Source organism: Onychomys torridus, chromosome 7, assembly GCF_903995425.1.
Source record: "Onychomys torridus chromosome 7, mOncTor1.1, whole genome shotgun sequence".
NCBI lineage: Eukaryota > Metazoa > Chordata > Mammalia > Rodentia > Cricetidae > Onychomys > Onychomys torridus.
The window spans coordinates 91,143,863-91,170,961 of record NC_050449.1 but is presented as its reverse complement, the minus strand read 5'-3'; the positions used below and the strand labels follow the sequence as shown (position 1 = coordinate 91,170,961).

Sequence of the window (27,099 nt, the reverse complement as noted above, 5' to 3'; positions counted from 1 at the left end):
TGTATCTTCTCCTCTTATAGAAGAGAGAACAGGTCGGGAAGGGAAAACAATGTATCTGTGGTCATTTAGCCACGCAGTGGAGCAGCAGAACTTGAACTCAAACTTCCCAGCACACAGCCTGTAGCATCCCGAGTGGGTGGTGGGGGAGAAGATGTGAACGGGCAGGTGCTTTGTAATCAAGGCGCAGGGCTAAAGGGCTAAGAGCTAAGAGCAGCTGACGTCGCAGACCTGCCAAAGCTCTGGGGCAGCTCCGTTTGGTCTGCTCAGGACAGGGTGCAAACCAGAAGGCAGATGAGTCTTTCTGTGGACTGATAATAGAGGGGACATGCGTCTCTCCAAAGGAATGTCTCCCAGAGGTGTTCATGAATCGGCAGTGCTGTCTAGAAGACATTTCTGATACCTCCAACAAACCAAGCAGAGGAAAAGCATGGTAAGCCTGCAGACAGTGCCCCCTCTGCCATAGGTGAAACAGACAACTAGGAATAAAGAATGGGAAGGGTTTCAAAGGCTGAGAGACACTTTGTTTCTTCATTTAATAGCAGGTTCCAAGGTGGGAGGTGGGGTGGGTTCCTTTACACACTCCAGTTTAAACCCAGGCAGGTGACTTAAGTAGGCTCTGTCAGGAACAGGAGGGTCCCCACTCCGCTTTCCAAAACTGGCAGAGAACTCTGTATGTGTGCCAGGCTTCCCCTGCGGCCATCACTTCTTTTTGAACACTTGTCGGCACACCTGGTCACCACAGGTCAGCTCCTAAAAACCAGAAAGTGGGCAAGTGACTGACTAGTTCAGATTTCCTCCTGCCTAGCGGGCCCTCTTAGTGTCTGGGGCAGGTGGGTGAGGCTGGAATAAAGAGGACATTCAGTTGTTCTGGGCAAAGTGTCCCTCACAGACCCAATTGGCTGCTATGCCCTGCAGGTAGCAGTAATTTGATTTTGACACTCAAATTGAGCTTGAACAACTATAAAAATGAAAAATGCAAAGAAATGACCCTCTTGGGCAGGATTTCTCCTACACCCATGATTAAAGCAACATTGCCTACTTTATTAAAAGGTGGCAAAGCCAAGAGGAAGGGAAGGGTAGCATGGAGAAGCATTAGGCAGGTGGTTAGTGGGGGCCCAACAACAGGGTAGGAGCTTCAGAAGGGCTCCCCCTGATCTGCCAGCACAGCTGATAGGGTCCCACTTTTCATGGAGGAAGATAGAACCTCAGGCCTTTTCTGCATCTTGCTGAACCCTGAGGCAGGAGGGTGAGTGAGCATGAGGAAGGCCACCATGCTCCCTGCAGCTGACCACAAATCTATTGTCTTAGCCACAGGTACTGTTGGGGATGGCCTCAGGAGAGCTGCCAGTGGGAAACACTGGGAATGCTCCCCATATGTCATCCGATGACAATGCCCCTGAAATAAAGATCTCAGGTGAGGTTAGCTAGGCGCTGAAGAGCATCTTAGTGACGTTCAGGTTGACCTCAGAGCCGGGTACCTGCCTGACTCCATAGGTGAATAAATGAATGAATGAATGAATGAATGAATGAATGAGGATGCATTTGCTGAAGAAGCTATTCAATTAGCAAATGAGTGGCGGATGTTTGAAAGAATGAAACCTTTCTCACTACTCTGATGTGGGGCCCATAAATTGCTGTGAAGATTAAAGAATGAAAAAGAAAGCCGTCTAGGCAGTAACAGTTTATTGAAAGATGTCAGCCATTGTTCCCACTGTTCTGTTCTAGTAACCTCATAGGAGTTGGGATCAGGTCTACCGTGCCTTAGGCTCCAAGGCTTAGGGTGAGAAGCCAATGCCCCCACCACACCCTCTACACCCCTCATGCTGTCAGCTTCCCCCTCACCTCCCAGAAACCGACAGGATGCCGGTCTTGTCTTCCTCCAGGCAGGTTAATTTCGTCCTTACCTTTCTCCTCAGCTGTTCTTTAGCTGGCTGGCTCTCTTATTTCTCCTTGGATCCCAGTTTCCTAACTCAGCATTTTAAACTTTCTTTTTAATTGCAGCCGCTCACAGAAACAGCTATATAGATTTCTTCCTAAAGTCCCCTGAGCCAGAGGGGAATGGCTTTCTGACTATATGACCAAACACATTTGGCTGGAGCTCAGGGCCATTTTTCTTGTCAAAGCTCCCGGCCAGGTGAGTGTTGCAGAAGGTGCTGTACAGATCCCAGGACTTACCAGGTACAGCTTGTCTCCCTCCACCCACTGCTTCCAGCCACGGTTCTCCTTCTCCCCTTTCTGCACACACACGAGAGTGTTACCTTCCCAGGTGACCAACGTCTGCAATGACAGATTGTCAGGTGAATTACACAGATAGCCTTGGGAAACTGAGCAAGCTTACATCTGCAGCTGCAATCCCTGCAATCTCTGCCAGGCTCCTGCATGCCCATGGGACAGAGTCCTGTCTCAGTGACCCCAGGGACCTTCCGGTCTCCATTCCACACCCCCGCCCCTCCATTCCAGCCAAGCTGGTTTCTCCAGACTGCCTGCATTCTCTTTTAAGAAATTCTACTCAACCATTTTATTATCTGGTAAAAATAGCACTTCGAGCTAGTGAAGGAAAGATGATAAATTCAACTATTAACAATGTGAAATTTCTGGAAGGGAAAATACCTCAAAGTCAACAGACAAATAACCAACAGGGAAAAAGAGCTGTAGCATATCAGTAAAGACTTGATGTCCTTATATATAAAGGGCCTCTGTAAATCAATAACAAGATCATTAACCTAACAGTCCACGCCAACCAAACATATGAACCGAGGGCTTACAGGAGAAGCTCTTGTAGTGGATGGCTTTAAACATAACAAGAGATAGCCTACTTCACAAATAACAGGAGAAATGCTGATAAGACTGCTCCTCAGATCCAATTAATCATGTGGTCAAAGATCAACGATTTCGTAGTGCTGAGGGAGGGCTGCCCACCCTCTCTCAGGGCTGGTGGGAAGAGAAATGGTTTGCAAGGACTGTTTTATATTAGCTTTCAAATGGCTTTATATTAGCTTTCAAATGGCTTTATATTAGCTTTCCAAAATATAGAACTGCACATATTTTTGCTTATGTTTTTGCTTTTATTTACTTATTTATGATTTAAACAATATCTAATTTATTTGAAATATTCCTATTTCATATGCTTTTAATAGTAAAAATAATAGTAAGACAGGGTCTAGTCACCTAGTCCTGGATGGCCATGAACTCACTGTGTAGCTGAGGATGATCTTGAACTCCTGACCTTTCTGCTTCCACCTCCCAAGTTCTAGGATTATCATCTCTGATGAAACTGCATATATTCTTTGGCCTAAAATTTCTACCCTGGAAATCTTCCTTCAAGAATCACACTTTGAGCCTTGTCCACTGTAGGTGGAAATAAACGCAGGGAGGCTCCCTAACTAGGGGCTGCTGCTCACATGGTTCTAGTTTCTGTCACCTAGAACTAGGAGAGTGGACCTGCTTTTCTTCAGATTGTCTCTGGGTAGTGATGCTAATAGCAGTAGAACTCATAAAGAGTATCCTCTATTCCAGCCAAGCTGAGCTGGCCAGTTGTTGGAGAAGTCAGAGGCCTGCCAGTACCTAGGAGGTTGCAAGCCCCTGTGCACATGCTTGCAAGGTATATGTTCTCTGGACACTCCTGTTTCTCTCTTAATACCAGTCTTGGTGCCCAGATCAGGCCCACTTACTGCACCTGCTGAGCTGTTTATGCCATCCCCACTGCGTCTGTATCTTACTTCCTGTGGGGATGAGCTTGGTACAGCTGGGTTGTCCCCCCCCCCCCATGTATGCATAAACCACCTGGTGCCTTTCTAAACAAAATTAGGCTAAGGACCTGACACTTTGTTCTACATCTTGTAAACCCTACTGATGATAAATGGACTTGTAGGTTTTTTCTCTTTTCCTTGTGTATTATACAAACCTGTTTTCTACAGGTTGTTAAACCGACCTATTTTTAAAACAATATTTGACCTTGACCATAATATATACTTTATGTACAGTGTTCCTCCTTTCCATTTTTACTCCTCAATGCATCACAGGATTGCGTGTTACAACAAAGGACTGGAAGCTTCATAAATACTGTCAGTGGGTGGCTGGTTAAATATGGTGTGGTTCTTCCCTGCTTCACAGCCATAGGAAGAATGCAGCTAGAGCCGTTGTTTAAATGTTTAAAAAAGCAACATGATAAGCAGTGTGCATACGACAAGGGAGCCAGGTGAGGGTACGAATGTTTTCCTGAGCTCAGTCCCTGAGTAGTAATTATCCCTGTGAAGGGACCGAGCTAGGGAGCCACGGTGGGAAGGAAATTTCACTGTTTACTGTTTTTAAAAATTGTAACCATCCATATCGTTACAGTCCCCAAATCTAATCTAAAAATAAAATAGTCTGTGCTTTTTTTTTTTTTTTAAAGTCTCTTCCTCCTTTAAGACCATCTGAAGGCTCACAGCTCTGAAGGGTTTAGAGAAGTTCAAGTCATAGGTCTCTTGGCTCCTCTGGGAAGAAGAAATGTCTGTGAAATGCATCTGCCATTTCTCCTCATTGCCCTGGACTCCATAGATGAGTAAGGAATCTTGCCTTCTCCTTAGGTGAGGAATGTGTCTTCTCTTCTCCTTCCTCCCATAGTGCCTTGCACTGGAAGCCCCAGTGCATGCTGACTGCACAGATGTCTCTCTGCCTTCACAGGAAAGGAGAGGCTGTGTGGCTGCAAGGATACTCAGCACAGTGGCTGGCACTGTGTGGTGGACAGTTTCCCTGAAGCATAGTTTCAAGGGAAGCCCACTCACCTCCTGCCTTTGAGGAGGTCCCAGCAGAGAGCACACATGCCCATGTAAGGGGCACATGCAATAGACATGGTTCATTTAATTGTCTGTCTTGCGTATGAGGCCTGAGATCCCTGAGAGCAGGAAGTGGGGTGGTGGTGGCTAATTCATCATGTCACCTACCTCACTGACACAGACTTGGCAGGCAGTAGGAGCTTATCAAAATTTTCAGAATGAAGAAAGGAGAAAAATGTTAGTGCAAAGAGGCCTGTCCTAATATTTCACTTTAATAACTCACATTGGGCAGCAAGATTCAAAGTTATTCTAACCCAAAAGTAAGTTGGTTACCAATGAATTGTGGTAATGCTTCCAAGATTGTGGGCTCACTCCTATGTGAGACAGCGAGAGGCAAAAAGAAGAGAACACTTAGATGAACCAACTCCAAAGTTTCAACTTCTTATTAATTAAATTATAGGAGGTGGAGGGCATCAGATTCCTTCAAAGAGGAGCTACAGGTGGTTGTAATCTACCGGACAGAGGTGCTGGGAACTTACAGAGGAGTTAAGGCTCTTAACTGCTGAGCCATCTCTCCTGCACCAAGAACCGGTGACACTTAGTGAAGGGGGCAAAGTTGGTCTTTGTTCTCTTGCAACTTTTCTATGAATCTGAATCACTTTCCCCAAGAAGGGAAAGTAACAGCTATAAGTTCCAGGCATGGACGGGATCTATTGACCTGTGGAGATGCTCCTCCTTGAAACTTTCCTTGGAGAGTTTTTCTCCAGCCACCTGCAGATGAGGAGCCCCCACCCCCAAATCATAGGGTGCAATTTGCCTTGTCACTCTCTGCCTTCTCTACCCCCTCACTGGCCCACTCTAATTTCAACTACTTTTTAAAAAATGTATATATAATTATCGCAAACCATAAAATTCATTTTGTGAATGTCTACAATTCTACAGAGCTTTGAGTGGCAGCAACATTTTTTCTTGTATATTCCCAAGATTGGGCGGTCGTCATCACCACTTTATCCAGAAGTTTCATCGCCTTGCATCTACTAGCATTCAGTATTGCTTCTTTTGCCCTCTGGCCCTAGCTTTGTGCATTTACCTGTCATAGTTCTTCATATAACACATAGTCTTTGGTGTGTAGCTTCTGTGGCTTAGCATGTTTTCCAGGTTCATTCACACTATTACCAGGAATCAGCATGTCATTCTTTCTGATGGCTGTGTAATACTCGATTCCATTATATGGATATCCATTACTTCTTGTTTATTGGCTCTCTTTCACAATTGCTCCCCACCTTACTTTTTGAGACAGGATCCCTCACTAAATATGGGGCTCACTGATTTGGCTGGACTGCGTGGCCAGCAAGCCTCAGAGATCATTTGGTCTCTACCTCCCAGCACTGGGGTTACATGTATGCTGCTGTGCCTTTTTAACATGGTTCTAGGGTTGCAAACTCAACTCCAGAACTCATGCTTGTACAGCAAGAACTTTGCTGGCTGGGTACCTCCCAGGCCCTTCAATTTTCTCTATATTTTACATGCAAATATATGTGTATCTTTTAAGCTTTGAAGATTTAACCTAAGACATTGTGGATGCTAAGAGAGTGTTGTACCAGCTAGTCACACCTCCATCCCTGCTTTTGTTTATTTGAGAAGGGACTTTTAGCCTTCTTATAAACAAGTCGGGGTAAGAAGTGGGGAATAGATATGGTGCTCAGAAGAGAAAGGGAGGGTCTCTGAGCCCCTTGGAATCAGCCTTATCTTTGATGTGTTTTTACACTTCTGCTTCTGATCTGGTCTGGCACAGAACTGGCTCCTTCAGGGCTCCTGCTATAACCACACCTTTCTCTAATGAACGTCAAATTTTCTTGAAGGTTCTGAGTATGATCAGAGGGTTGAGAAGTGGAGCCCTAGGGAATGAGAGTGTGCCAAATGAGATTTACAGCACACAAAACACACACACCTGCACATCTGTGCACACATGTGCATACACAGCTTGTGAATGTACGGGGGGGGGGGGAGAGAGAGACTGACTCATGCACTGCCTGGCATCCTCCTGGAGCCTGTTTCCTATTCCAGTATGGGCAGTAAATGGCCCCAAGGGCGCCTCTTCTGAGCTGTAATTCTCATGGGAATAGACCTTTGTCCAGTCTCTAGACAAATATATCTCATCCCACTATCTTTGTGTGTGTGAGTGTGTGTGTGTGTGTGTGTGTGTGTGTGTGTGTGTGTGTGTGAGAGAGAGAGAGAGAGAGAGAGAGAGAGAGAGAGAGAGAGAGCACCATCCCTGGCTTTTTGCTTCAGGCAAAGAAGAGAGAAGCCATAGAAAAGAGACTAGTTTCTTCCTTCAGGGCAAAGTGATGATCTTGATGGGAGAAAGGAGAATGGGAAGTGGGAGGCCAGAGGCCAGGGGTGGTTACAGGTGGAATTCTTTCAGAATCAGGACAGGCCAGAAGGGTGTGACTTATTTCAGAAAGAAGAAATTCCCTGTCATTGTAGGTGATTAAAACAAGTCAGAGAGGAGCAGCTTGCCTCTCAAGAACCCACGCCTCACACTAAGGATCAGCAGAAGGAATCACTGTGAGCTGATTGGGCTGGAACAATGGAGAGATGCAGAGCTTCAGAGACACATTTTCCCTTAAGTTCTGGTGTCTGAGGAATTGGCTTTTCGGCCAAGGTTCAGAAAAGGCTTGTGGCTCTATCATCCCACAGACCCACGGACAAGGGTTCTAAACCTTTCTTTTGTCAGCACGGTTCTGATGGAAGAGCTACAAAATGCTTTTTTTACCCCAGTCACTTTTCAGCAAGAATCACTGAATCTAATTTTCCTTGATAGATGAGATTATGAGTGCCAGGTCACCTTGACTGGGAACTGTGGCCTGCTTTCTATGAGTCACCACCATCGAATAACAGCTTTTCCTCCTGAGGCAGGAAAAAGGACCCACTACTCCTTGGGACACTGGGAAGGTGTTAAGCATTATTTCGTTTTTCTTTCTTTCTTTTTTTTTTTGTTTTATTTATTTATTTATTTTTTTTTTCTTCGAGACAGGATTTCTCTGTGTAGCTTTGTGCCTTTCCTGGATCTCACTCTGTAGACCAGGCTGGCCTCAAACTCACAAAGATATGCCTGGCTCTGCCTCCCGAGTGCTGGGATTAAAGGCGTGCGCCACCACTGTCCGGCTGTTAAGCATTATTAAAGTAGGTTTAAATCACTACTAGTTACTGATAGGTTCCTATGGTACGCGCCCCTTCTGGTGTTTTCTTGAGAATAAGATGTTGCGGCCTGGGTTAATCTGATTCCCCAATTAGCAGTTGTTGGACTCTCCCTCACTGCCCTCAGTCCTTTGGGCATAAGCCCTGTCAGACCAGCTGGACCGCCCTTAGGATGGCATCAGCCATCTTGAAGACTCCGTGAATGCCTTGAGAAGGCTCCTTGATGATCACAGCTAAGAGTTTAGAGCCAAGAATCTCAGACACTCGGGCTAAGAGCTGTAACAGTGGCCAATGGTAAGGGTTAAGTCATCTGGACTTGTAACCTACAGAAGAGCTTTAACACCTGTTGACTAAGGGTCCCCATTCCTGAGACCAGCATAGAGTCAATGACGTCAGAGGGCACCTGCTGCTACCCCCACCTGCCTATTGCTGCCACATGCTATAGCCGAACAATAGGGGAAGTAAAAGTGGCTAGGGAGCAGCATTTGAAGAGCTCTTCTCCTTTGCGCTCTAAGGTCTCCCTCTTAGTAGAGCTAAAAGACCCTAGTTAGCCAATTACTAATACTCCTGGCCCAGGAGAGGAACCAGAATGTGTGCCACTTGCTTTGGGAGAGATCTGAGACTTCAGAAGAGCTCCTGGAAGAACAAGGCAGTGGCTTGCCTGGGAAAAGGGGGTTGTGGTGAATGGGCTGGGAAGGGTGGAGGATCCTGCATCACTGTGTCATCCCAAGGGGCTGGACCTTTTCTGGAGACGAGGGCTCATTTACTTGAGACAGTGTATTCAGCTCCGTCCTTCTTTGGCTAGGCAAAACCTAGTTGGCACAGAGAGCATTGGGAATATCCAAACTGGCAGCCTTGTATAAATTACATGGGCGTGGACAGTACAGTCAACGGCCACTGGGACAAGTGGCAATCCAGTAGCCCTTCCAGGTCTTGTGTACACTCTTCAGGGCTATGATGATAAGGTTCAGGCAGGAGAGTCTTTAAGTAGGACTGAGATCCAATCTCTCTTCTTCCTGTTTGGAGGGCACTGGCCAGGTGTAATGGTTTGGACAACAAAAGACTGGAACACAGTGTGAGGAGCAGGCCCCTGGGCGGGGACACCACACAGCAATGTAGGGGAGCTACTGTTGCCCCTACTTTTCTCTCCCCACATTTCCTTGCCTCTTAGCAGCCTATGCTATATTTGTGAACAGCTGCTCTGGGTAAAGGCCAACCCTTTCTTAGAGCTGAGGTCTCAGGCTTGAAGATGATAACACCTCACCTTCTATTGAGAGCTATTTCCTGCGTACTTTCAGGGTCACTCAGTGCAAGTACAGTAGCCTTCTCTCATCAATAAGGTCTATGTCCCAAGAGCCTCAGTGTGACCTCAGGTAGACCCGAACCCTATATATTCTATGGAACTAACTTGGCTACCGAGTGACTGGTAGGTGGGTATCTACACAGGGTAGATAGGCTGGACAAAGAAATGGCTAACATCCTGGGCAGGATGGAGCAGGCGAGGGAGACTGCTCATGGGATGTAGTTTAAAACTTGGCACTGTTTATTTCTGGAATTTCCCATTCACTATTTTTGGACTGCAGTTGACCATGGGTAATGGAAACTGTGGGAAGTGAGAACTTGGCTAATGGAGGATTACTGCAGTTCAAATCCTGGAAGTATGGCCTTTGACCCAGGCAGGGCTTCCTAGAGTGTGTCCTAGGAGTTGAGTCTCTGCTGGGGCAGAAGCCACAAGTCACTGAAACTGGGTAACCACCTGGACTGAGTTTGTCATTTGCACCATGATTTTCTAAAAAGGATTTGGCCAATTGGATCACTTTAAAGTGAGACGTTACATGTAAAAACACCTGAGTTCTCGGTAACTCCTCACAAAAACGAAACAATAGGAAGGTGGGTACCCTGAAACCCCATCCTTTCTTGGGCCAGGCAGGCTGGAGCTGAGCATAGATGCTCTTTACACCCAGGTAAACTGCTTGGCTGAGCTCCATGGTTATCCATCTTAGGATACTCCTTGTTGCCCTCTTTCTGCTACCTGCTCAGCCGTGTAGTATACAGGATGGGGCTCTGCCTTAATTTCTCACATGATCTAAAGCCTTTCCTTTTTCCTTTCCCTGCCTCTCTTTACTCAGCCTTCACTGATTACTCATTGCCATCATCAGGAAGTCCATTCTGATGCTGCTTCCTGGCACCTTCCTGGTGCTATCTCTGTCACCTCGTCATTGTGAAGCCAGAGAGCCATCCCCTGAGTGAACAGCCCCATGGAAACCCCCACTCAGGAGTACCTTGACCTGCCGGCCGTCTAGGCCCTTTGTGTGTTCGTCAAACTCCACCCCAACAGTAAAATCCAGGTCGTAGTTCCTGAACGTGCTGTTGGTTTTCGTCTTGAAGTTATCACCGTCTTGAGTGATGATCTTCGTCTGATTCAGACGCACTGCGATCTTGCGGGTGGCAAAATCAATATCTGTTGGCAGAGGGAGTAGCGGAGGTTATGATTTGTGCAGCCAGGCTCATTCATTTCTTTAACAAGGCAAAGTGCTCAGGACAAGAGACTCAGGCTGGGGACATGCCACATTTCTTTACTGTCTTACATAGGACTTCATCATGGGCTTAATTTTGCCCATGTGCCCCACCCCCAGAACTAGCTCTAGGGCTAGGCTCATAGTAGATGCTCAGATAATATGAGTGTGTTAACGGAGGAGCATGGTCCAGGGCAGTGATATTAAAGCCCGGACCCCGGACTATCATTAGCAGCAGCATCGGAACCCAGAAACCTGTGGAAATCTGTTTCCACTCACTTGGTGCATGCCACAATTTAGAGCCACAGGGGCCAAAGAGTGAGGGGGAGGGGCAGGTTGCTCCTAATTTCTCAGCTAGGTGACCTTATAGAAGCCCCTTTTCCTAGAGCTCCAGTTTTCTCCTGACGGAATGAGGAAAGAAGGCTCATGTCATGTGACTATTGTGGTGAGGACTCAGTGAACTATGGTGAAAAGCTGTACACAGTCTCCAAGAGCTTGCATGTATTTATTCCCTGCACACAGGCCTCCATTGTTGTCCTTGTTTGTTTGGGTCACATAGGGACTGGATCAGCTTAGCCCAGAGCAGAAGTTTCAGATCATATTTCTGTATCCCTGTAGCTTCTAGATCCACACCTCCCAGGCTGCATCAGCTTCTTCTCTCTAGTTTGCCTGGTCAGTGGCTTTTGCTCAAACCCTCCATGCTGAAGTATGTGTTGTGCTAACCAGAGCTCCTGCAGCCATCATCAGGAGGCAGGAAAAGGACGCTGTTAACCAAACGAAACGAAGGGGAAAACTCCAGGCCAACTGCCATGGAAGAATGGGAAATTCTGGGGAAATTTTGAACAGATTGTTCTTTAGCAAGCAAGTGGAAGTAGAAATCACTGCCCAGAGGATTGAAGTGGTGGGCTCAGCACCATCCAGCTCCACGGTGCCCCTACAAATGCAACTCATTGTGTCATTCATAGCCAAGGCTCCCTAGCAAAAATTATGGCTTGTCCTGGGCTGCCTAGAAAAGTGGATCCCAGTGAAATGACCAGTTGCCGAGAGAACCGGCGTGTCCTGGAAACAGCACCCTAGTCAATCTTTCTGACTAGGGCTGGGAGAACGTTATTAGGGGCTCTATGCAAATGGAAGCAAACACTGCTTCGCCTCCAGATTGAAAAATGGCTTGGCCTCTTGGCCACCCTTTAGCATTTGCACAAGCCAGTTAATCATGTCACCTCCGCTCCACCCCGGGGAAGGGAGCCAAATCCTCTGCTGGTGGATTTCCTGTTAGAGATTTCTAATCAGAAGGGTTTAACTGTAACTATAGAGCACACACTGTACATGTGCGCACACGTACACACACACACACACACACACACACACACACACACACACGCACACACACACAAAGGACACAAGTGCTTCCTCTTTGAACTCTGCAGAGGAAACTATTTTCCTGATATGATATTTTAACACTAGGGTTATCAGGTTTATTTTATCTGCTTTTCAGTGTTATAGGTACCTCTGAGTCTGATTTATAGCCAGGCGAAGTGCCTTGCTATCTCAGAAGGAAAGGTCCAAAGACAAGCTATTTCTGAATAATACACGTGGCTTATGGCTGTTGTTGCTGCTGCGGAAAAACAAATCGACAACAGCAAAGTGACTTTATTAAGCATACTTTTCATAACTGCATTTTGAACAATGCAAGCCATAAAGTTGAAATATGAGCATGCTACTCAACATTAAAATGCTTTGTACTGTGCTTGCGAAGGAAGCTAAAGTTGCAAGCTAAAAGGGCAGGTGCTCTTTGTAAATTAAAGAGTGGAGATGAGCAGGGATCCATCACTGGAAATCTGAGAACAGTTCAAAGTGCAGCTTCAATGGGCTTTGAACCTGGCCTCCTTAACTCTCAAATCATCGACACTTCCAGGCAATAGGGAGAAGCCGAGTGGAAGAGCAATTTTCTCTTTTTTTCCATACCATTTCCTCCTCCAGAGGACACGTTCAGAAGGGAATTAGACTGGCCCCCACCTCGCTTCCTTTACTCCTTCCTGGCTATCGCAGGCCGGTTGGTAACCCTAGCTACTTGGCTTGTACTCTGCACTCTGCACCCTTAATCTAATGTTCTCCGCTGGGGTGGGGTCAGGGTAGAAGTGCTACCAGCACATGGAAGTGGGACCAGAGGAGGGGCAAGCACCTACCATTGCCATCTGGCCTTTTCTGCCTCTTGGCACATTTTCCTTTGAAAGTCCAACTAGGTACCATGTGGTGCAATTAAGACTCTGATGACTTGAGTAGCTTGGTTGGCTTGTCAATGCGAGCAGAAAGCCAGAGTTTTGTACAATAATGTCACTCCCAGGCCATCAGACACGGGTTGATTGTCGGTTCAGAGATCCTGAGTGACCCTCTTAGTGCTTCTGAAGGCGCTATCTCTCTACTTTGGGTATCTCCTTCTCATCACTTGGCACCCTCCAGTCCAGAGCAGCTCTTCAGGAAGGACTAGCATGCTGTTAGAAGGGCTAGATTGGGTTCCTGGCTGGGTCCTGCCATCTCCTAGTCACATGTGTCCCTAGGTAAGTCGTCTTCTCAGATTCTTTATCTTATCAAATGGAAAATATCCTTCCTGTCCTCAGACCTGACTATACTTCAAGCTCTATCTCTTACCACAGCATGTCCATAGCCATGCCCCTCTTGGCTGTGTAGTGAGTGTATGAGGCCAAAACAGGAGAAACAGAATTCTTGGTCTAGCCTCTGCCTATCTCTCCCCACTCAGTCTCCTCGCTTATCTTCCATCTGTCTGTACTCTCCCATACCCCAGCCTTCCTGTGGTGTACCTTCTGGACATGCACACGTCTTTTGTGCTTACTGTCCCTCGCTTTGGGGACACATCTCCTCTTCAGCTCCTGGCTTTGAGCACTGTCTCTCCTGACCTTCTGTCGCTCTTCATACATGATTCTCTTTTGTTGTCTTTAAAATGCTCTCGTTACCTAAAATACCTTGTGCAGTGTTCTGGTGTTTTCCCTCAGCACCCTTCCCCTCCTCCCAGCAGCCAGGAAATGTGAGAGTGTGGGGACAGTCTTCTTATTCACTATTCCATCACCAGTGACCACAATACTCCCTCAAGAGCAGAGCCGCTTGGGTTCTGCTGTAGACGGCGCACCCTCTGCTTCCGTAAGCAGCTGCTGATGCTTCCTTGGGCAGAGTTAATGGGCTCTGCTCCTGTCTCCTTTATATTATCAGAACCTTCTTTCTACGGCTTTGCCTGCCCCTCCTTTAGAAATGGAGACATTTCTCCAACTCCTCATTTTCTGGTTCAAAGGAGGATGGTAGGACATGACAGATTCCTTGGGTGATAGGGCCTTCAAGCTGCTTTCTTCATGGTCAGAAAGAGTCTGCCAAAGCCTTGAAGTGCCCAAGGCAGGAGAGGAAGCACCACTGAATCATCCTGAACTCTTCCCCTCGTACTCTTAATGACTGCGATAATCTCAGGCAGACTCAAAGGTTGCTGAGACACGTCATTCTGCCGAGGGCAGTATGTGAGTCATATGTGGAGACGAGCATATCGAGTGAGCCACTGGGCTATTGACAACGCCAGCGCGCTGCTCCCTCCCTTCTACATGAAGAACCAGCTCCCCCAGAAAAAGCCAATTCCCTCACTGACGGACAGAGTTAAAGTCCAAGAAAGTGATGGTTCTTAGGCAAAGAACAGCGTCACACCTGATGGTTTTTACATGTCTGGGGATCTGCAAAGATCTCTGCAGTGCTCATCCCAAATGCCAAGTGCACAAAAGGGCACAGAAAGCAAGCTTCACCAATTTCCCAGACTTGGGAAAACAGCGTTGCCTTTCATTTGGGTGTGGCCGAAATCAAACAAATCTGTGGCGAGGCTTTTGACAGGTGAGAATGACGGGCAGCCATTCCTCATCTGCTTTAGGCTGAGTCCCTCGACATTAATCACTGTCAACCCTGCCCTGCCCATGGGTAGGTGAAGGAAATCAGGTGCCCTGTCTCAGAGTTGGGAAAAGGACTCTGGCTGAGGTGTTTCTGTGCAGGGCACTGTGGCATTGAGGTGGGGCCAGTCTTTAGGACCCTGAGACAGAATGCCATCAGCAGCTGGGCAAAGCAAGCACAAGGACACCCACATTCTGTGTTTAGCTAGAGCTATCATCTGTGGCTCCTCAGAGTGCCAGCTGCCCTTCTACAGAGCAGGGACCAGCTAGAAAGAGTTGACTTAGTCTGTTCATCAGAGTGAGATCAGTCTAACAAGTTAAATTGCACAATTTTACTGAAACCCAAAGAGACAAGCAACTGACACCAAAGGATTAGAAAAGTCAGTCCAGAAGTATCTCAACAGCACACTCATGACTTGTAAGCACCTCATGCCTATTGAGCTGTAAGCTTGTACAAGAGTCCAAAGAAAGCCAGATGTAGATAGGGGATTTCTTTCAAAGAGCTAAGGGTACACCCCCACCATCCCTCTTGAGGAAAAAGAGTAGAGGATAGTAATGTTTGCCTTCTATCTTTGAACTGAGGAGTTGGACTTCAGGAGTCTACCCAAGGGGCCATATACTAAACTGGAACTGGATTTTATCCCTAAAATCAAGTAGGGATTGTTTTTGTGCAGTGTTATCGTTGTGTGTATGTGCATACAAGGTGTGTGCATGGGTGGGGGACATGCATGTGCCATGGCATGTGTGTGGAGGCCAGAAGATAACTTTTGAGAGTTGGTTCTTTTCTTCCAGGGATCAAACTCAGGTGCTCAGGCTTGTGCACCAAGGGTTTTCACTCACTGGACCATCTTGCTGGCCCTGGGACTCCTGCCATTTAAGCAAATGCAGCAAAAGGCACATTGCTTTCTGATAACAATCTATGTGCCTGGCTTGTCTAGCACACTTATGAAACCAAGGGGCTTCCAAACAGCCCATGTGATAAGACTTTTAGACGTCCAAAACCATGGCTGCACCCAGCAACATCTAGGGAAACCACAATATGAGTGTCATTATTCCTATTTGGCAGATGGGGAACTGATGTCACAAAAGGTCAAAAACCTGATTCCACATCACAGAGTAAGTCCTGGGGGGGGGGGGGGGAGCTTAGGCTGTACATACTCTTGGCTTGCCTACCTCATCTATATGATAATGTTCAAAATTATGGCTCTGAACCTTGTTCTAATTAATTACATATGTGGGCTCAGAACCCCATTTCCACTGGCCACTTGTGTTGCCAAACAGAAGTGTGACAGGACTATTCCCTTTCTGTTTACACCATTCTACACTCAGTTACAAATAAATTAGGTGTCCTAACCCTAGTGGGTGGAGCCCCATAAGAGGATTTTTTGCCTATCTTTCTTTAAATGCTGAGGAAAACCCCAAAATTTCCATTCTTAGAAATATGTCTTACCACCATATCCAAATTATTGGGGCTCTGAGGCCATGTGTAGCCATTTCTCTCATACTTGTGTGGCTCCCTCACACACAGGGATGCAACTCCATATGTGGGGAATTTCAAGCTAGAAAAGGTCATCAGGATGCTGTTGTGGGGTAGAAAGCAGCTCACAGCCAAGCTCCTTGCCCAGTGCCCAGTTGCTGCCATCATTTGGAGGTCCTTTATGGAGACTTACTCCATCTCCTTCCAAGTACAGCTCAGAGGTGTCCAGGAGCACATGTGTCTGCCAATGCAGAGACCTACAGACCTACCCTGTCACTAACTTGGGACATAGACGGATTAGTAGCCGTTGGCCTGGAGCCCAGTGTAGAACTGGGATAAGCAATGGGTTGTTTGAACCATATGGCAGAAGCCCCCCTTCAGCCTTCTGTGAGCCTGAATGTCTCTAGGCAAAGAAATTGGCTAGCTGGTCCTTTATATTTTTTCTATGATGAGGTTGAGGAAAAACTCCAACAGGAATCATTGGTGATAACGTCTGATTCAAATGGTTATCTATGAGATGGTGATGGCAAAGCAGGAGAGTGACTGTGGTGTCCTCTAGGGTAGACTATAACAGTCATGGTGTGTGTGTGTGTGTGTGTGTGTGTGTGTGTGTGTGTGTGTGTGTACACATGTGTATGTACCCTCTACTGTGTGTTTTCTGTAAGCCAGGCACTGTGCTAAGGACATTCTAACCCCATCACGTTTATTATTTCCAGGTAGGGAAACAACCTTAGAGAGTGCATGTGTCTCAGCTGACTTTGCACTGTTATGACTGAGGAGAGAGGATTTGCACAAAGCCCTGGAGAGTCCCACACTAGCACCTCCTGGAGGACCAGTCTGCTGTGCTCACATCCCTTCCCTCCCCATCCCCTTTCCCTCTTACCAAGGGCCTTCATATAGCCTTCGAAGTTCTCATTACTCTCCATTTCCCAGGTTCCACTCTGGTCCTTCGTCATGATGGTGGCCTCTGGTTTGGTGTAGGTGTCTGGTGACCGGGCAAGAACAGGCTGTGAGGAGACCGTGTTAAACTGAACTGCTTTTATAGCTTAGTGGGCCGCGTGTATGAAGATAATGGAGTCAAAGGTCATAAGCCCGACTCAAAGGAATTGTCTTTGCCTTTGCACAGTTCAGCAGGTCTGTAGGCAATCCAGGCACAAAGTCCTGCTGTTGCCAGGTGTGCATGCCCCAATGACCTCTACAACACACTGCCTTGGAGCAGCTCATTTTTGGCTGGAGGCCTCCCACAGAGACTCTGGCCCCACATGGAACATTCTATCTAGTTCCTGAGGGAAGCAAACACCCAGTGTCTGCCCCACAGGCTCCACAGCTCTGCAGTACACCAGTGCCAGGCCCACCCACCACATAACCAGCGCTTCTGCCCAAGCTGGTGAAGTAAGATGGTGGATCTCACATCCGTGGAATTGTACTCCACACCAGGCAGCCCTTGAACTTCATTTTATCTTAGTTTACAAAAGTTGTATTTAATAGCCCTTCCTCCACAAGTAAGCAAGGCTCAAGGAGGTTAAATGGCAAGCCTAATAGCGAGTGACTTGTAAAAGACAGAGCCTAGAGAATGAACTGTGGCATCAGAACTGGACAGAAAGAACCATTGGGGATTCATCATTTGAGGGCCAGCAAGAGCTTACAGTGCATGTGGTAGTGGTGGGGGTTCCTGCCCCACACTCAGGTTTAAGCACTTCAACACAGTCATTCCCTGGCCCGCCCCTCCTACTCCCTTTCTTCCCCCTATCACCCCCCATCCCTCCCCCATCAAACTCCAGAGGTCTTGCATGCAAGGATGTAAGGAAAGCTGGCCTGGTAGGAGGAAGGGCAGGGGACAAGAAGGGCTGTTAATTGGGATGACCTGGAAGTCTGGGTGTTGATGGGCATAGGGAAAGGAGATGTTGGTGCTGATGCAAGACAGGAAATTCAACTCTTAACGGATGTTGCTTCAGTGAAGATGTGCACTAGTCAAAATACACCAAGACAACAAGGAAGTCTGTGTTCCTTGCCTGGAGTCTGTAAAGGTTGAAAGGAGTTCTCGACTTTGACCTGGGTTTAGACTTTGAATTTATACTTCTGGGCTAACCAAAGGGACTCAATAAGTGTAAAAGTGCCTGGAAGGACACATTTCAAAGCAGGCCAGAAAGAGTTCTCTGTAGTAAACACATGTCAAAATAGGTTCAAAACTGGAAAACATTGTGAAGCTTATTACCAAGAGTAAACATCCCCAGAAGTCCTCGGGTCTCCAGGAGTTTCAGATACCGATTCGAAAGTAGATTTAAAATCAATAGGTAAATTTATGGAAATGGAAAATGTATGGAAAATTTCCAAAATCAAATTTTGGAAAAAATTTATGGAAATCACTCCAAAACTTAAAAAAGGCATAAAATGATACTTTAAAAAATAAAATTGCTACCAGGTATAGTGGCACATGCCTTTAACCCTAGCACTCAGGAGGCAGAGGCAAGTGGATATCTGTGAGTTCTAAGCTGGTCTATGTAGCAAGTCTAGGTGAGCCAGAACTACACAGTGAGATTCTACCTCAAAAATATTGATAGTATTTTAGAAATTAAACATATACTTAGCAGGGGCTGTACATACATACACTCAGGTGCATACATTCATATAAAATACATAGTTATTTAAAACATATAGTTGCTAAAATTAAAAAGACGATAGTCTGAACAGTTTATTAAATACAGCTAAAGAGAGTATCTATAAAATGGAAGATTCAAAAACTTTACTCAGAGAGTACATGTGCTGTTTAGTTTGTTTTAATCAGCTTCACACAACCCTAGACAGGAACCTCAACTAAGAAATTGCCTCCAGCTGACTATCCTGTGGGCACATCTCTGGGGCATTTTCCTGATACATTATTGACGTTGTAGGGTCCAGTCTGCTATAGGTGGTGCCATCTATGGCCAGGTGGTCCTGGGTTGGAGGATGAGTAAGTCATGGAGAACAAGACAGTAACAGTGTTCCTCCATGTCCTCTGCTTTGGTTCCTGCCTGGAGTTTTGCCCTGACTTCCCCCATTGATGGGCTGGAGTAGGGATGTGTAGGCCAAATCAATCTCCTCAAGTTGTTTTGGTCAGTCTGTTTTATCACAGCAATAGAAAGCCACAGAAGGTACTGTGGTGAAAACTCAGGAAAAAACAAATTCAAAATCCTTTAAGCAGATATAAACAATGGATCATCTGTAAAGGTGCAGCAGTCAGATTGGCTTCAGGTATTTCAGTGGCTCTGGTAGAATATGACGATGGAATACTCCTCACAAGGAGAGGAAATATTTTTAAACAAGGAACCCAGGTGCCTATCACTCAAGGATGAAGGTACGTGTGCACGTACACACACACAGACACACACACAGACACAGACACAGACACAGACACACACAGACACAGACACACACACACACACACACACACACACACACACACACACACACACACATCTAGTTAGTCCATCGACCTTAACATAATGCCCAAAGCCAAGATACTTATGTAGGACGTATGATGCCAGCAACAGGAAGGACTCAGTACTCTCAGGGTTAAGTTACCACCTGTCAGCCTGCAAACCTCAATGTCAGAATGCTTGAGCAGAAGGAAAACCACCCTTGAAACCATGCCCATTACTAATGGACTGTTATCAAACTTTATCCAGTCCTAGAAAAATCAACAAAAGTTGTCATTTTTTGTTGTTGTTGAAGGGAATTACCTGGTTACCTCTGGTCAGAGCTCCTTTCTGCTCAAGCTGGCCAACTTAAGTTGAGGTTTTGATAAAGGAGCCCTACCTACCTTGTTTGTAGTCTGTGGCTTTTCTTTATCTCCACTACTTCAATGACTTAAGATCCTGTTGTCTTGTATCAAATTCAGCTATGTGCATCTAATCAGCTGTTCAGATGGTCACCTTTATAATTTTTGGCAACTAAGATCTTGTATGATACAGCATAACCCAACACTGTCTACAAATCACTTACTTCTTCCTATCTTCTACAGACAACGGATGGATGTCTAGGATGGCACAAAAGACTTGGCATCCTTGTCTTCGTGTTTCGGCTTTTTCCTTTGTTAGCCTTGGATTCAGGGCTTAGTCAGCTGTTTCCCATTGGAACAGGTATATGAGAAGTGAGCTGAGTGGTGTGAGGTGACTGAGTGTAGGAGGTTGATGGGTTGGCCGGATGTGTAAGTATTATCTTGAAAGCCACAGGACTGCTTCTGGAGCCACAAGTGAAAATTACTGTGTAATAGAATTAAAGAAAGTGGCACTTCCTGACCTTGACCCCTGGACACTGACCACCTTGAGTTCCACATCTATTCTCTAATCATTATAAGAGACAGAGACAGAAAGACACAGACACGGAGAAAAATAGAGAGACAGAGAGTGAGTACATGTTCATGAGTATTTGCTATGTGTGTGAACATGTGTGTAGAGACCAGAAGATAATCTTGGACAGCGTTCTTCCTCAGGCATCACTCTCCTTGCTTTTATTTATTTTTTAATAAGAATTTAATTTTCTGTGCATGAGCATTTTGTCTGAATGTATGTCTGTGCATCACATGCTTGGTGCCTGTGGAGGCCAGAAAGGGTATCAGACCCTCTGGAGCTGGAGTTACAGACAGCTGTTAGCCACCGAGTACTGCTTGGCATCGAAGCTGGGTCCTCAGCAAGAGCAGCCGGAGCTCCTGACTGACAAGCCATCTTTCCAGCCCCACCCACCTTGGTTTCTGAGACAGGTTTCTCGCTGGCCTAGGATTTGCTATTTAGGGCCAGGGGATTCACATGGTCTCTGCTGAGTACAAATGGTTACAATGCCTGCTTTTTAAATGTGGGCTCTGGGGATCCAACTCAGGTCCTCACACTGGGGTAGCCAGCAGTTTATCTACTGAGCCATCTCCCTAGTCCTGTCGCTTTAAATTTTTAAATAGAGAAAAAGACCAGTAGGCTCTTAGAAGAGTTCCTGGCATCTAATTAGTGTCTGTTCAGGATGGCAGCAGTGATGTGGGACTGCATACCAAGCTGCTGGCAAGGGCCTGATCCATCATCACCTTTCCAAAAGCCATAGCTTCCACACACTACTGTCTCCGATCTGTGTATAGAGGACAGAGGTGAACTAGGAGGAAAAGTAAGGGACAGTGGGTAAGAAAAGCAGTGCCCCCTTTAAGCACTCAGCCATACAAGTTCAGGAAAGATTATGTCCCTTACAAGTGGTAGCAGAGCCCCAAATTCCAAGGTTCTACCCTAGCCAGCCCTCCCTCCAACTCTGACCATACCTCAGTGCATCCTGTTTTGTATCTACTTACCTTTGTGGAGTTCCTGAGGTGACTCTTAGTATGGAAAAAATGGCCAGCTGTAACTAACCTTCAAGGAACTTTCTGGAGAACAAGGAAGAGAGGCAGGCCAATCAGCTGAGAGTGAGCTCAACAGAGGGCCCAGGCCTGCATGAAGCCTTCAGCTGCACCTGACAGCTGGCCTAGGGAGGCTCCCTTTACCAGGGCAGCCCCACCCAGTCCTGCTCAGCTTCTCCAAAGTTTACCCTGCTTCTTCTGCCTTCCTTATTTATTTATTTATTTTTTACACACCATCCCCGCCTGCCTCTCCTCTGGGGTGATTCCCCTGTGACTCTATCCCAACTGAGTGTGCTCTTTGTGGAGATCAGAAAGTCCATTGCATTTGTCTGTCCTGAGGATGATGTGCCAAGTGGGAGGGCAGCCACAGTCATGGCCATCACTTCTGCCTATTCCAGAGGCCTGGCTCTTCCAAGTCCAGGGGATAGCCCCTGCAATGTGGAGTCCCAGGGAAGCCTGTCAGACAGATGCTCCACCTGTCCTGGATCTTACTCATGCTCTGTTCTTATTTATACTATGGCCTTATGGGAATGTGCAGTTAGCTCATTGCTTCCTAGCTCTGTCATTCTTTGGTGTATACAACATGCACTTGGTTCTCATGCTTGGCTTGGCATCTCTTGTGAAGCTAATGGAATACAGAGGGGCCTAGGATCTGGAGAAACAAGGCTAGATAAACCAGACAGAACAGCTTCTGGGTTCAAATCCATGATCACTTACTACCTGCGTGGCCTTTGCAAAAGCACCTGACCTCTCTGAACCTCATATTCATCATCCTTGAAGTGAGAATTTGATGACACCCCATCTTTACTGAACTAAGACAGGCCAAATACTCAGCACACAAAAGGCCACAATTGTCATTCTGGTCATAGGTCAAACCACTTACTGGAACATAACACTGTTTAGAAGTTTTTGAATGGTGCATCTTTATTGATTTTAGGACATCAAACACATTTGATAAATGGGGGGGAGAAGAGTACATGGACCAATATCTTATCGATCAGTTCACTGATGCTTTTATTTAGTTTGAAGGCTTGAAAAGAAGAATTGCTTATAGTTCCCAGAACCACTTGTAATCACAGTCCTTCTGTCCTTCCAGCTCCAGGAGATGCCGAGAGTTAGGGCCTAAGGTTGCAGAAAGTCCCACCGCTGCTCACACCCGAAACAAGCAGTGTTCCTTCTGCCTGCGTTTGCTGGTTCCTCAGCGACCACACTACAGGCACTATGCAAGGGAAAAAGTCAAGTAGTGCCTAAGCCCTCAGAGACCGAGGATAACCCGACTCTACCTGATCAGACATTCCTTGGGTCTGGCAGAAGGGGTTGCAGGCAGGAAATAGTTTCCGCCCGGTAGAATTGCCAAGTACCCCCGGAGAGGTAAGGAACATCCCTGTGAAAAGGGATGGTTTGGACTGAGCCCTTCAGCTCCTGCCTTCTCTGACTGCAGGGGAATGGCAGAGAAGAAACTGCTGAGACTCTTCCTGGGCCAGAGCAGTGTGATCCCTGGGTCCTGGGGTGGGATGGGGGATGGAGATGGGGGGGGGGGATGAGAGTTTGTGACTTCCTTGCTCTCCTATTCTGCTTTATGGGATGCAGGTGGATAAGGTACCAGGTCATAAAAGGCTGAGAAAAGGTCCAGCCCTGCCTCTGGCTCAAAGAATGCCAGGTTCCCTTCCTCCTGTGGCCTGCAGGAGTACCTGTTTGGATCAAGGTTGGGTTGCCATGTGAAGCCCCAGTGCTGGTCGCTCATTGTAGTAGTTAATTTTCTTGTTACCTGTGGCCTAATAAAAAAAAATGCCTGACAGAAGCACTCAAGGGAAGAGAAGCTGATTTTGTCTCCTGCTTTGAGGGGTTCTAATTTATTGTGGTGGGAAGTCTTCGTGGCAGGAGCATGAGACGGCTGCTCACACTACGTTCACAGTCAGGAAGCAAGGAACTATGAGCGGTGGTGCTCAGTCAACTGTCTCCTTTGTGTTTACCCCATGGAGTGGTACTACCAACACCTAGAATAGGTCTTCCCACCTCGGTTAACCCAAAGTAGAACATTTCTCACAGACCTACTTAGAGGTTTGTCTCCTGGATGACTCTAGATCCTACCAAGCAGACAATCAATGTCAACCATCACACCAGACCTAACTATGGACAGCCTTTTCCGAGGCCACTGGAACCAAGGAAATCAGCTCTTGCTGATGGAGTGGAACACCAGACACAGGGCTTCTGGGGGTCCCTAGGCAACCCTAGTGCCCACAGGCTGTATACTGGCTGGTGTTGTGTGTCAACTTGACACAAGCTAGAGTCATCGGAGGAAGAAGCCTCGGTCAAGGAAACGCCTCCATGGGATCCAGTTATAAGACATTTTCTCAGTTAGTGATCAATTGGGGAGGGCCCAGCCCATGGTGGGTAGTTCCATCCTTGAGATGCTGATCCTGGGTTCTATAAGAAGGTGGACTGAGCAAACCATGGGAAGCAAGCCAGTAAGCAGCTCCCTTCTGTTGGCCTCTGTATCAGCTCCTACCTGCAGGATCCTGCCCTGTTTTGAGTTCCTATCCTGACTTCTTCAGTGATGAACAGCAATGTGGAAGTATAAGGCCAATAAACCCTTTCATCCCAACTTGCCTTTTGGTCATGGTGTTTCATCACAGCAATAGACACCCTGACTAAAACAGGCTGGTGGGAACTGGGAGACTTGAGCTTCCGGCCTCAGCTGGAAGAAGGTGGAAGAGATCCACCAGGTCAGGTTTGTATACCGGGGTCATGTCTTAGTTTTCCACATACATGTGCTCCTCCCTACTTTTCCTCCAGATGTCAGGGGAAAGAGTAGGACAGAAGCCCTCGCTACTCCCTGGTCACAGTGGCTGGAAGGAGCCTTGCCCCTTGCCCTCCCTTCTTAGCAGGAGCAAGTGAGCATCCAAGCCAGGACCAACCCAAACTACCTCACCTCCCCCAAAGAGGGCTTGTCTTGCTTTCTCCTCCAGGACCTTTGGGATTCTGGTGGCTGACTGTCATCATGATCTCCCTGGGATCTGCTTCTGGTTAACTGTGCCTCATCAAAGGAATACCCAACATTTCACCTAAGAAACTGTGTAAATGTTTCCATACCAACCCACACGATCTGTTTCCTTCTTATTCATTCCTACTTTAGTCACTTGAGCAGTAACATATTTACATAGCTCTGATTTCAAGCACTACGCAAAGAGGATGAAGCGTGGCCCACCTGTATCCATTTCCCATGGCGGCTACCACCAGAGGAACCCACTCACGCCAATTTCTTGTGCATGTTTCCAGAGTTTGCTTATGCACATACAATTAAATTCAAAGGCATGTTTTACTTCTTGCCTTTTAATCCAAAAAGTAAAGTACAACTGTCTTAGCTCATTTTCTGCTGTGAATCCAGAAAATCCAACACAGTAATTTATAAAGGATAGAAATTCATTCCCTTGAATTTATTCCCTTGTGATTTGGAGTCTTGGAGTCTCATCAAGTCCAAGATCAAGGCACTGGCATATGGAGAAGACCTGATAAAAGGTGGAGGGGGTCAGGGAGGGTATTTTTTCAAGGCATCAGTCCATACATCTGGACAGAGTGAGTCCTTATGAGCCGGACACCTTTTCAAAGGCCCACCTCCCAATACTGCTGCATCTAATAGGAAGTTTTCAATATATGGGTATGGGTAGCATGTTTAGGCAGAAGCAGCAAACTTGGTGTTATAGATTAGATATGAAATGTGTCTTATACCTTTATATATTGGGAGGTCAGTGGTCAGTAATGGGCTTTTGGTAAGTGATTGGGTCCTGACTTAATCAATCCATTAATCTCTTAATGGGGTTATGATATAATGGCATTATTGGGAAATGGTGAAAAGTGAGAAGTGGGGTCTTGTTGGAGAAGTGGGTCACTGGGGTCATGGCTTGTTCTGGTTCCTTCTTATATTATTACATCCACTCTGCTCCCATCTGCACAAGGTAAAACATTTCCTCCTCCCATGCTCTTGTAATCGCACTGTTATGTCCAAGTGTCTGAGGCCAACAGGCTACTCTAGAGATCTCTAATACTGAAAGTCAAGATGTCTTGACACAGGAACTTGAATACTTGGACCCATGTTTGTCCTTTTACTTAACAGATCTTGGCAAATTGTCCTTGGCACAGCAGAAAGAGTCTGAGGTCTCTGATTATGCAGGGGAACCCACAGCTTGTAAGTACTGTAATTAAATTAGCCAGTTTGGAGCTGGAGGTCATTGGGCTGTTTTCTTTATTGCTCATAATTACAAGCAGTGCTACTTGGATCTATTTTTAACAAATATTTTGGGTACACCACAGAAAATGTCAGAATAATTTCCATGTAGGTTTTCCTGACATATGACTGTTATGACAGTTCTGATCACATTCTTGACAACTCTGTATGTCATCAATTTTAGTCATTTGCCAATCAGATATATTTCTAAATGTTGTCTTTGCTAATTTAGTGTGGCTTTCTTTGATTTTAAGTACTGAGTGTTTTCAAATAGCTGTGAATCTTTCACCTTTTTCTGTGAGTAGCTTATTCCCTTTCTTTATTTTAAAGTGGGTTGCTAGTATTTTTATTGATTTAAAAGAGTTTTTTTAAATATTAAGGGAATCAAATTTTTTTTTTTTTGAGACAGGGTTTCTCTATGTAGCCCTGGCTGTCTTAGAATTCTCTTTGTAGATCAGGCTGGCCTCTAACTCAGAGGTCTGCCTGCCTCTTCCTCCTGAGTGCTGGGATTAAAGGTGTGTACCACCACTGCCCAGCTAAGGAAATCAATTTTAATGTATAACTTAGAAATATTTCCCTCAGTGTCTTGTTTGCATGTAAGCTTTTAAAGACAATGCTGTCACCAGGTGATGGTGGTGCAACGCCTTTAATCCCAGCACTTGGGAGGCAAAGGCAGGCAGATCTCTGTGAGTTCGAGGCCAGCCTAGTTTACAGAGTGAGTTCCAGAACAGCCAGGGCTACACAGTGAAACCCTGTCTCCAAAAACTAATCAACCAAAAAACAAACAAACAACCCTCCCAAGGAAAAACAAAAACCAAAAACCCAATACTGTCCCCATATTTCCTTGAAACAGTGCATGTAGTTATTACATAAAAGTCAAACTACTAGAGAACTTGTAATAACATGGGGGTGTTGTCATTGCTAGGCACCGAGTTCCTGCTTCTCTGAAGCATCTGTTTCCTATCTTTTAGTAGTTTCTCTAGAATATAAAGTCTACATTTCAAAATAATAAACTTCTATTACTTCATTATGCCAATTTTAGACATTTTTCTATTGATACTGTCAGTGAATGTAAAAAATTTAATACACCGGGCGGTAGTGGACAGGCACCAAAACTACACAGAGAAACCCTGTCTTGAAAAGCCAAAATAATTAATGCTTTTATTCTACTACCTTGTCTCCCATATATATGCATATATGTTATATATAATTTTAATTCAGTTTTGGTAAGGCCAATAATAAGTGTTTATTATTTTAATGAATATAAATATTTGTGATGGACCTGATTAATTCTTGTCAATTCTCTTTCCTGGGGTTAACACTTTTCATTCACAGATTTTCATAAGCACAAAATGGCTGACATTTAATATTCCATGTATTGGGGCTGGAGAGATGGCCCAGTGGTCAAGAGTGTTGCTGCTCTTCCAGAGGACCTGGGTTCAGATCCCAGCATTCACATGGTGTTTACAGCAGTCTGTAAATCCAGTTCCAGGGGGATCTGACTCCCTCTTCTGGCTTCAGTGGGCACTGAATGCATGTGGTATACACACACACACACACACACACACACACACAAATACTTATACACACAAGATAAAAATAAATAAGTAAATAAATAAAAGGCTAAGGATCCAAGTT

The 27,099-nt window shown here is 46.0% G+C and overlaps 1 protein-coding gene across 1 annotated transcript; it reads right to left on the bottom strand.

Annotated features, from left to right (window-relative positions):
- Window positions 1-509: 509 nt before the first annotated feature.
- Window positions 510-21,230, bottom strand: Rbp2 (retinol binding protein 2). The gene is made up of 5 exons (XM_036191681.1): window positions 21,192-21,230; window positions 16,770-16,871; window positions 10,241-10,419; window positions 2,176-2,277; window positions 510-750 (listed from the first exon to the last, which is right to left on the bottom strand). Exons 2-5 carry the CDS (start codon window positions 16,840-16,842, stop codon window positions 700-702), a joined length of 405 nt encoding a protein of 134 aa, XP_036047574.1. The 5' UTR covers window positions 16,843-16,871; window positions 21,192-21,230; the 3' UTR covers window positions 510-699.
- Between the last annotated feature and the right edge of the window lie 5,869 nt (window positions 21,231-27,099).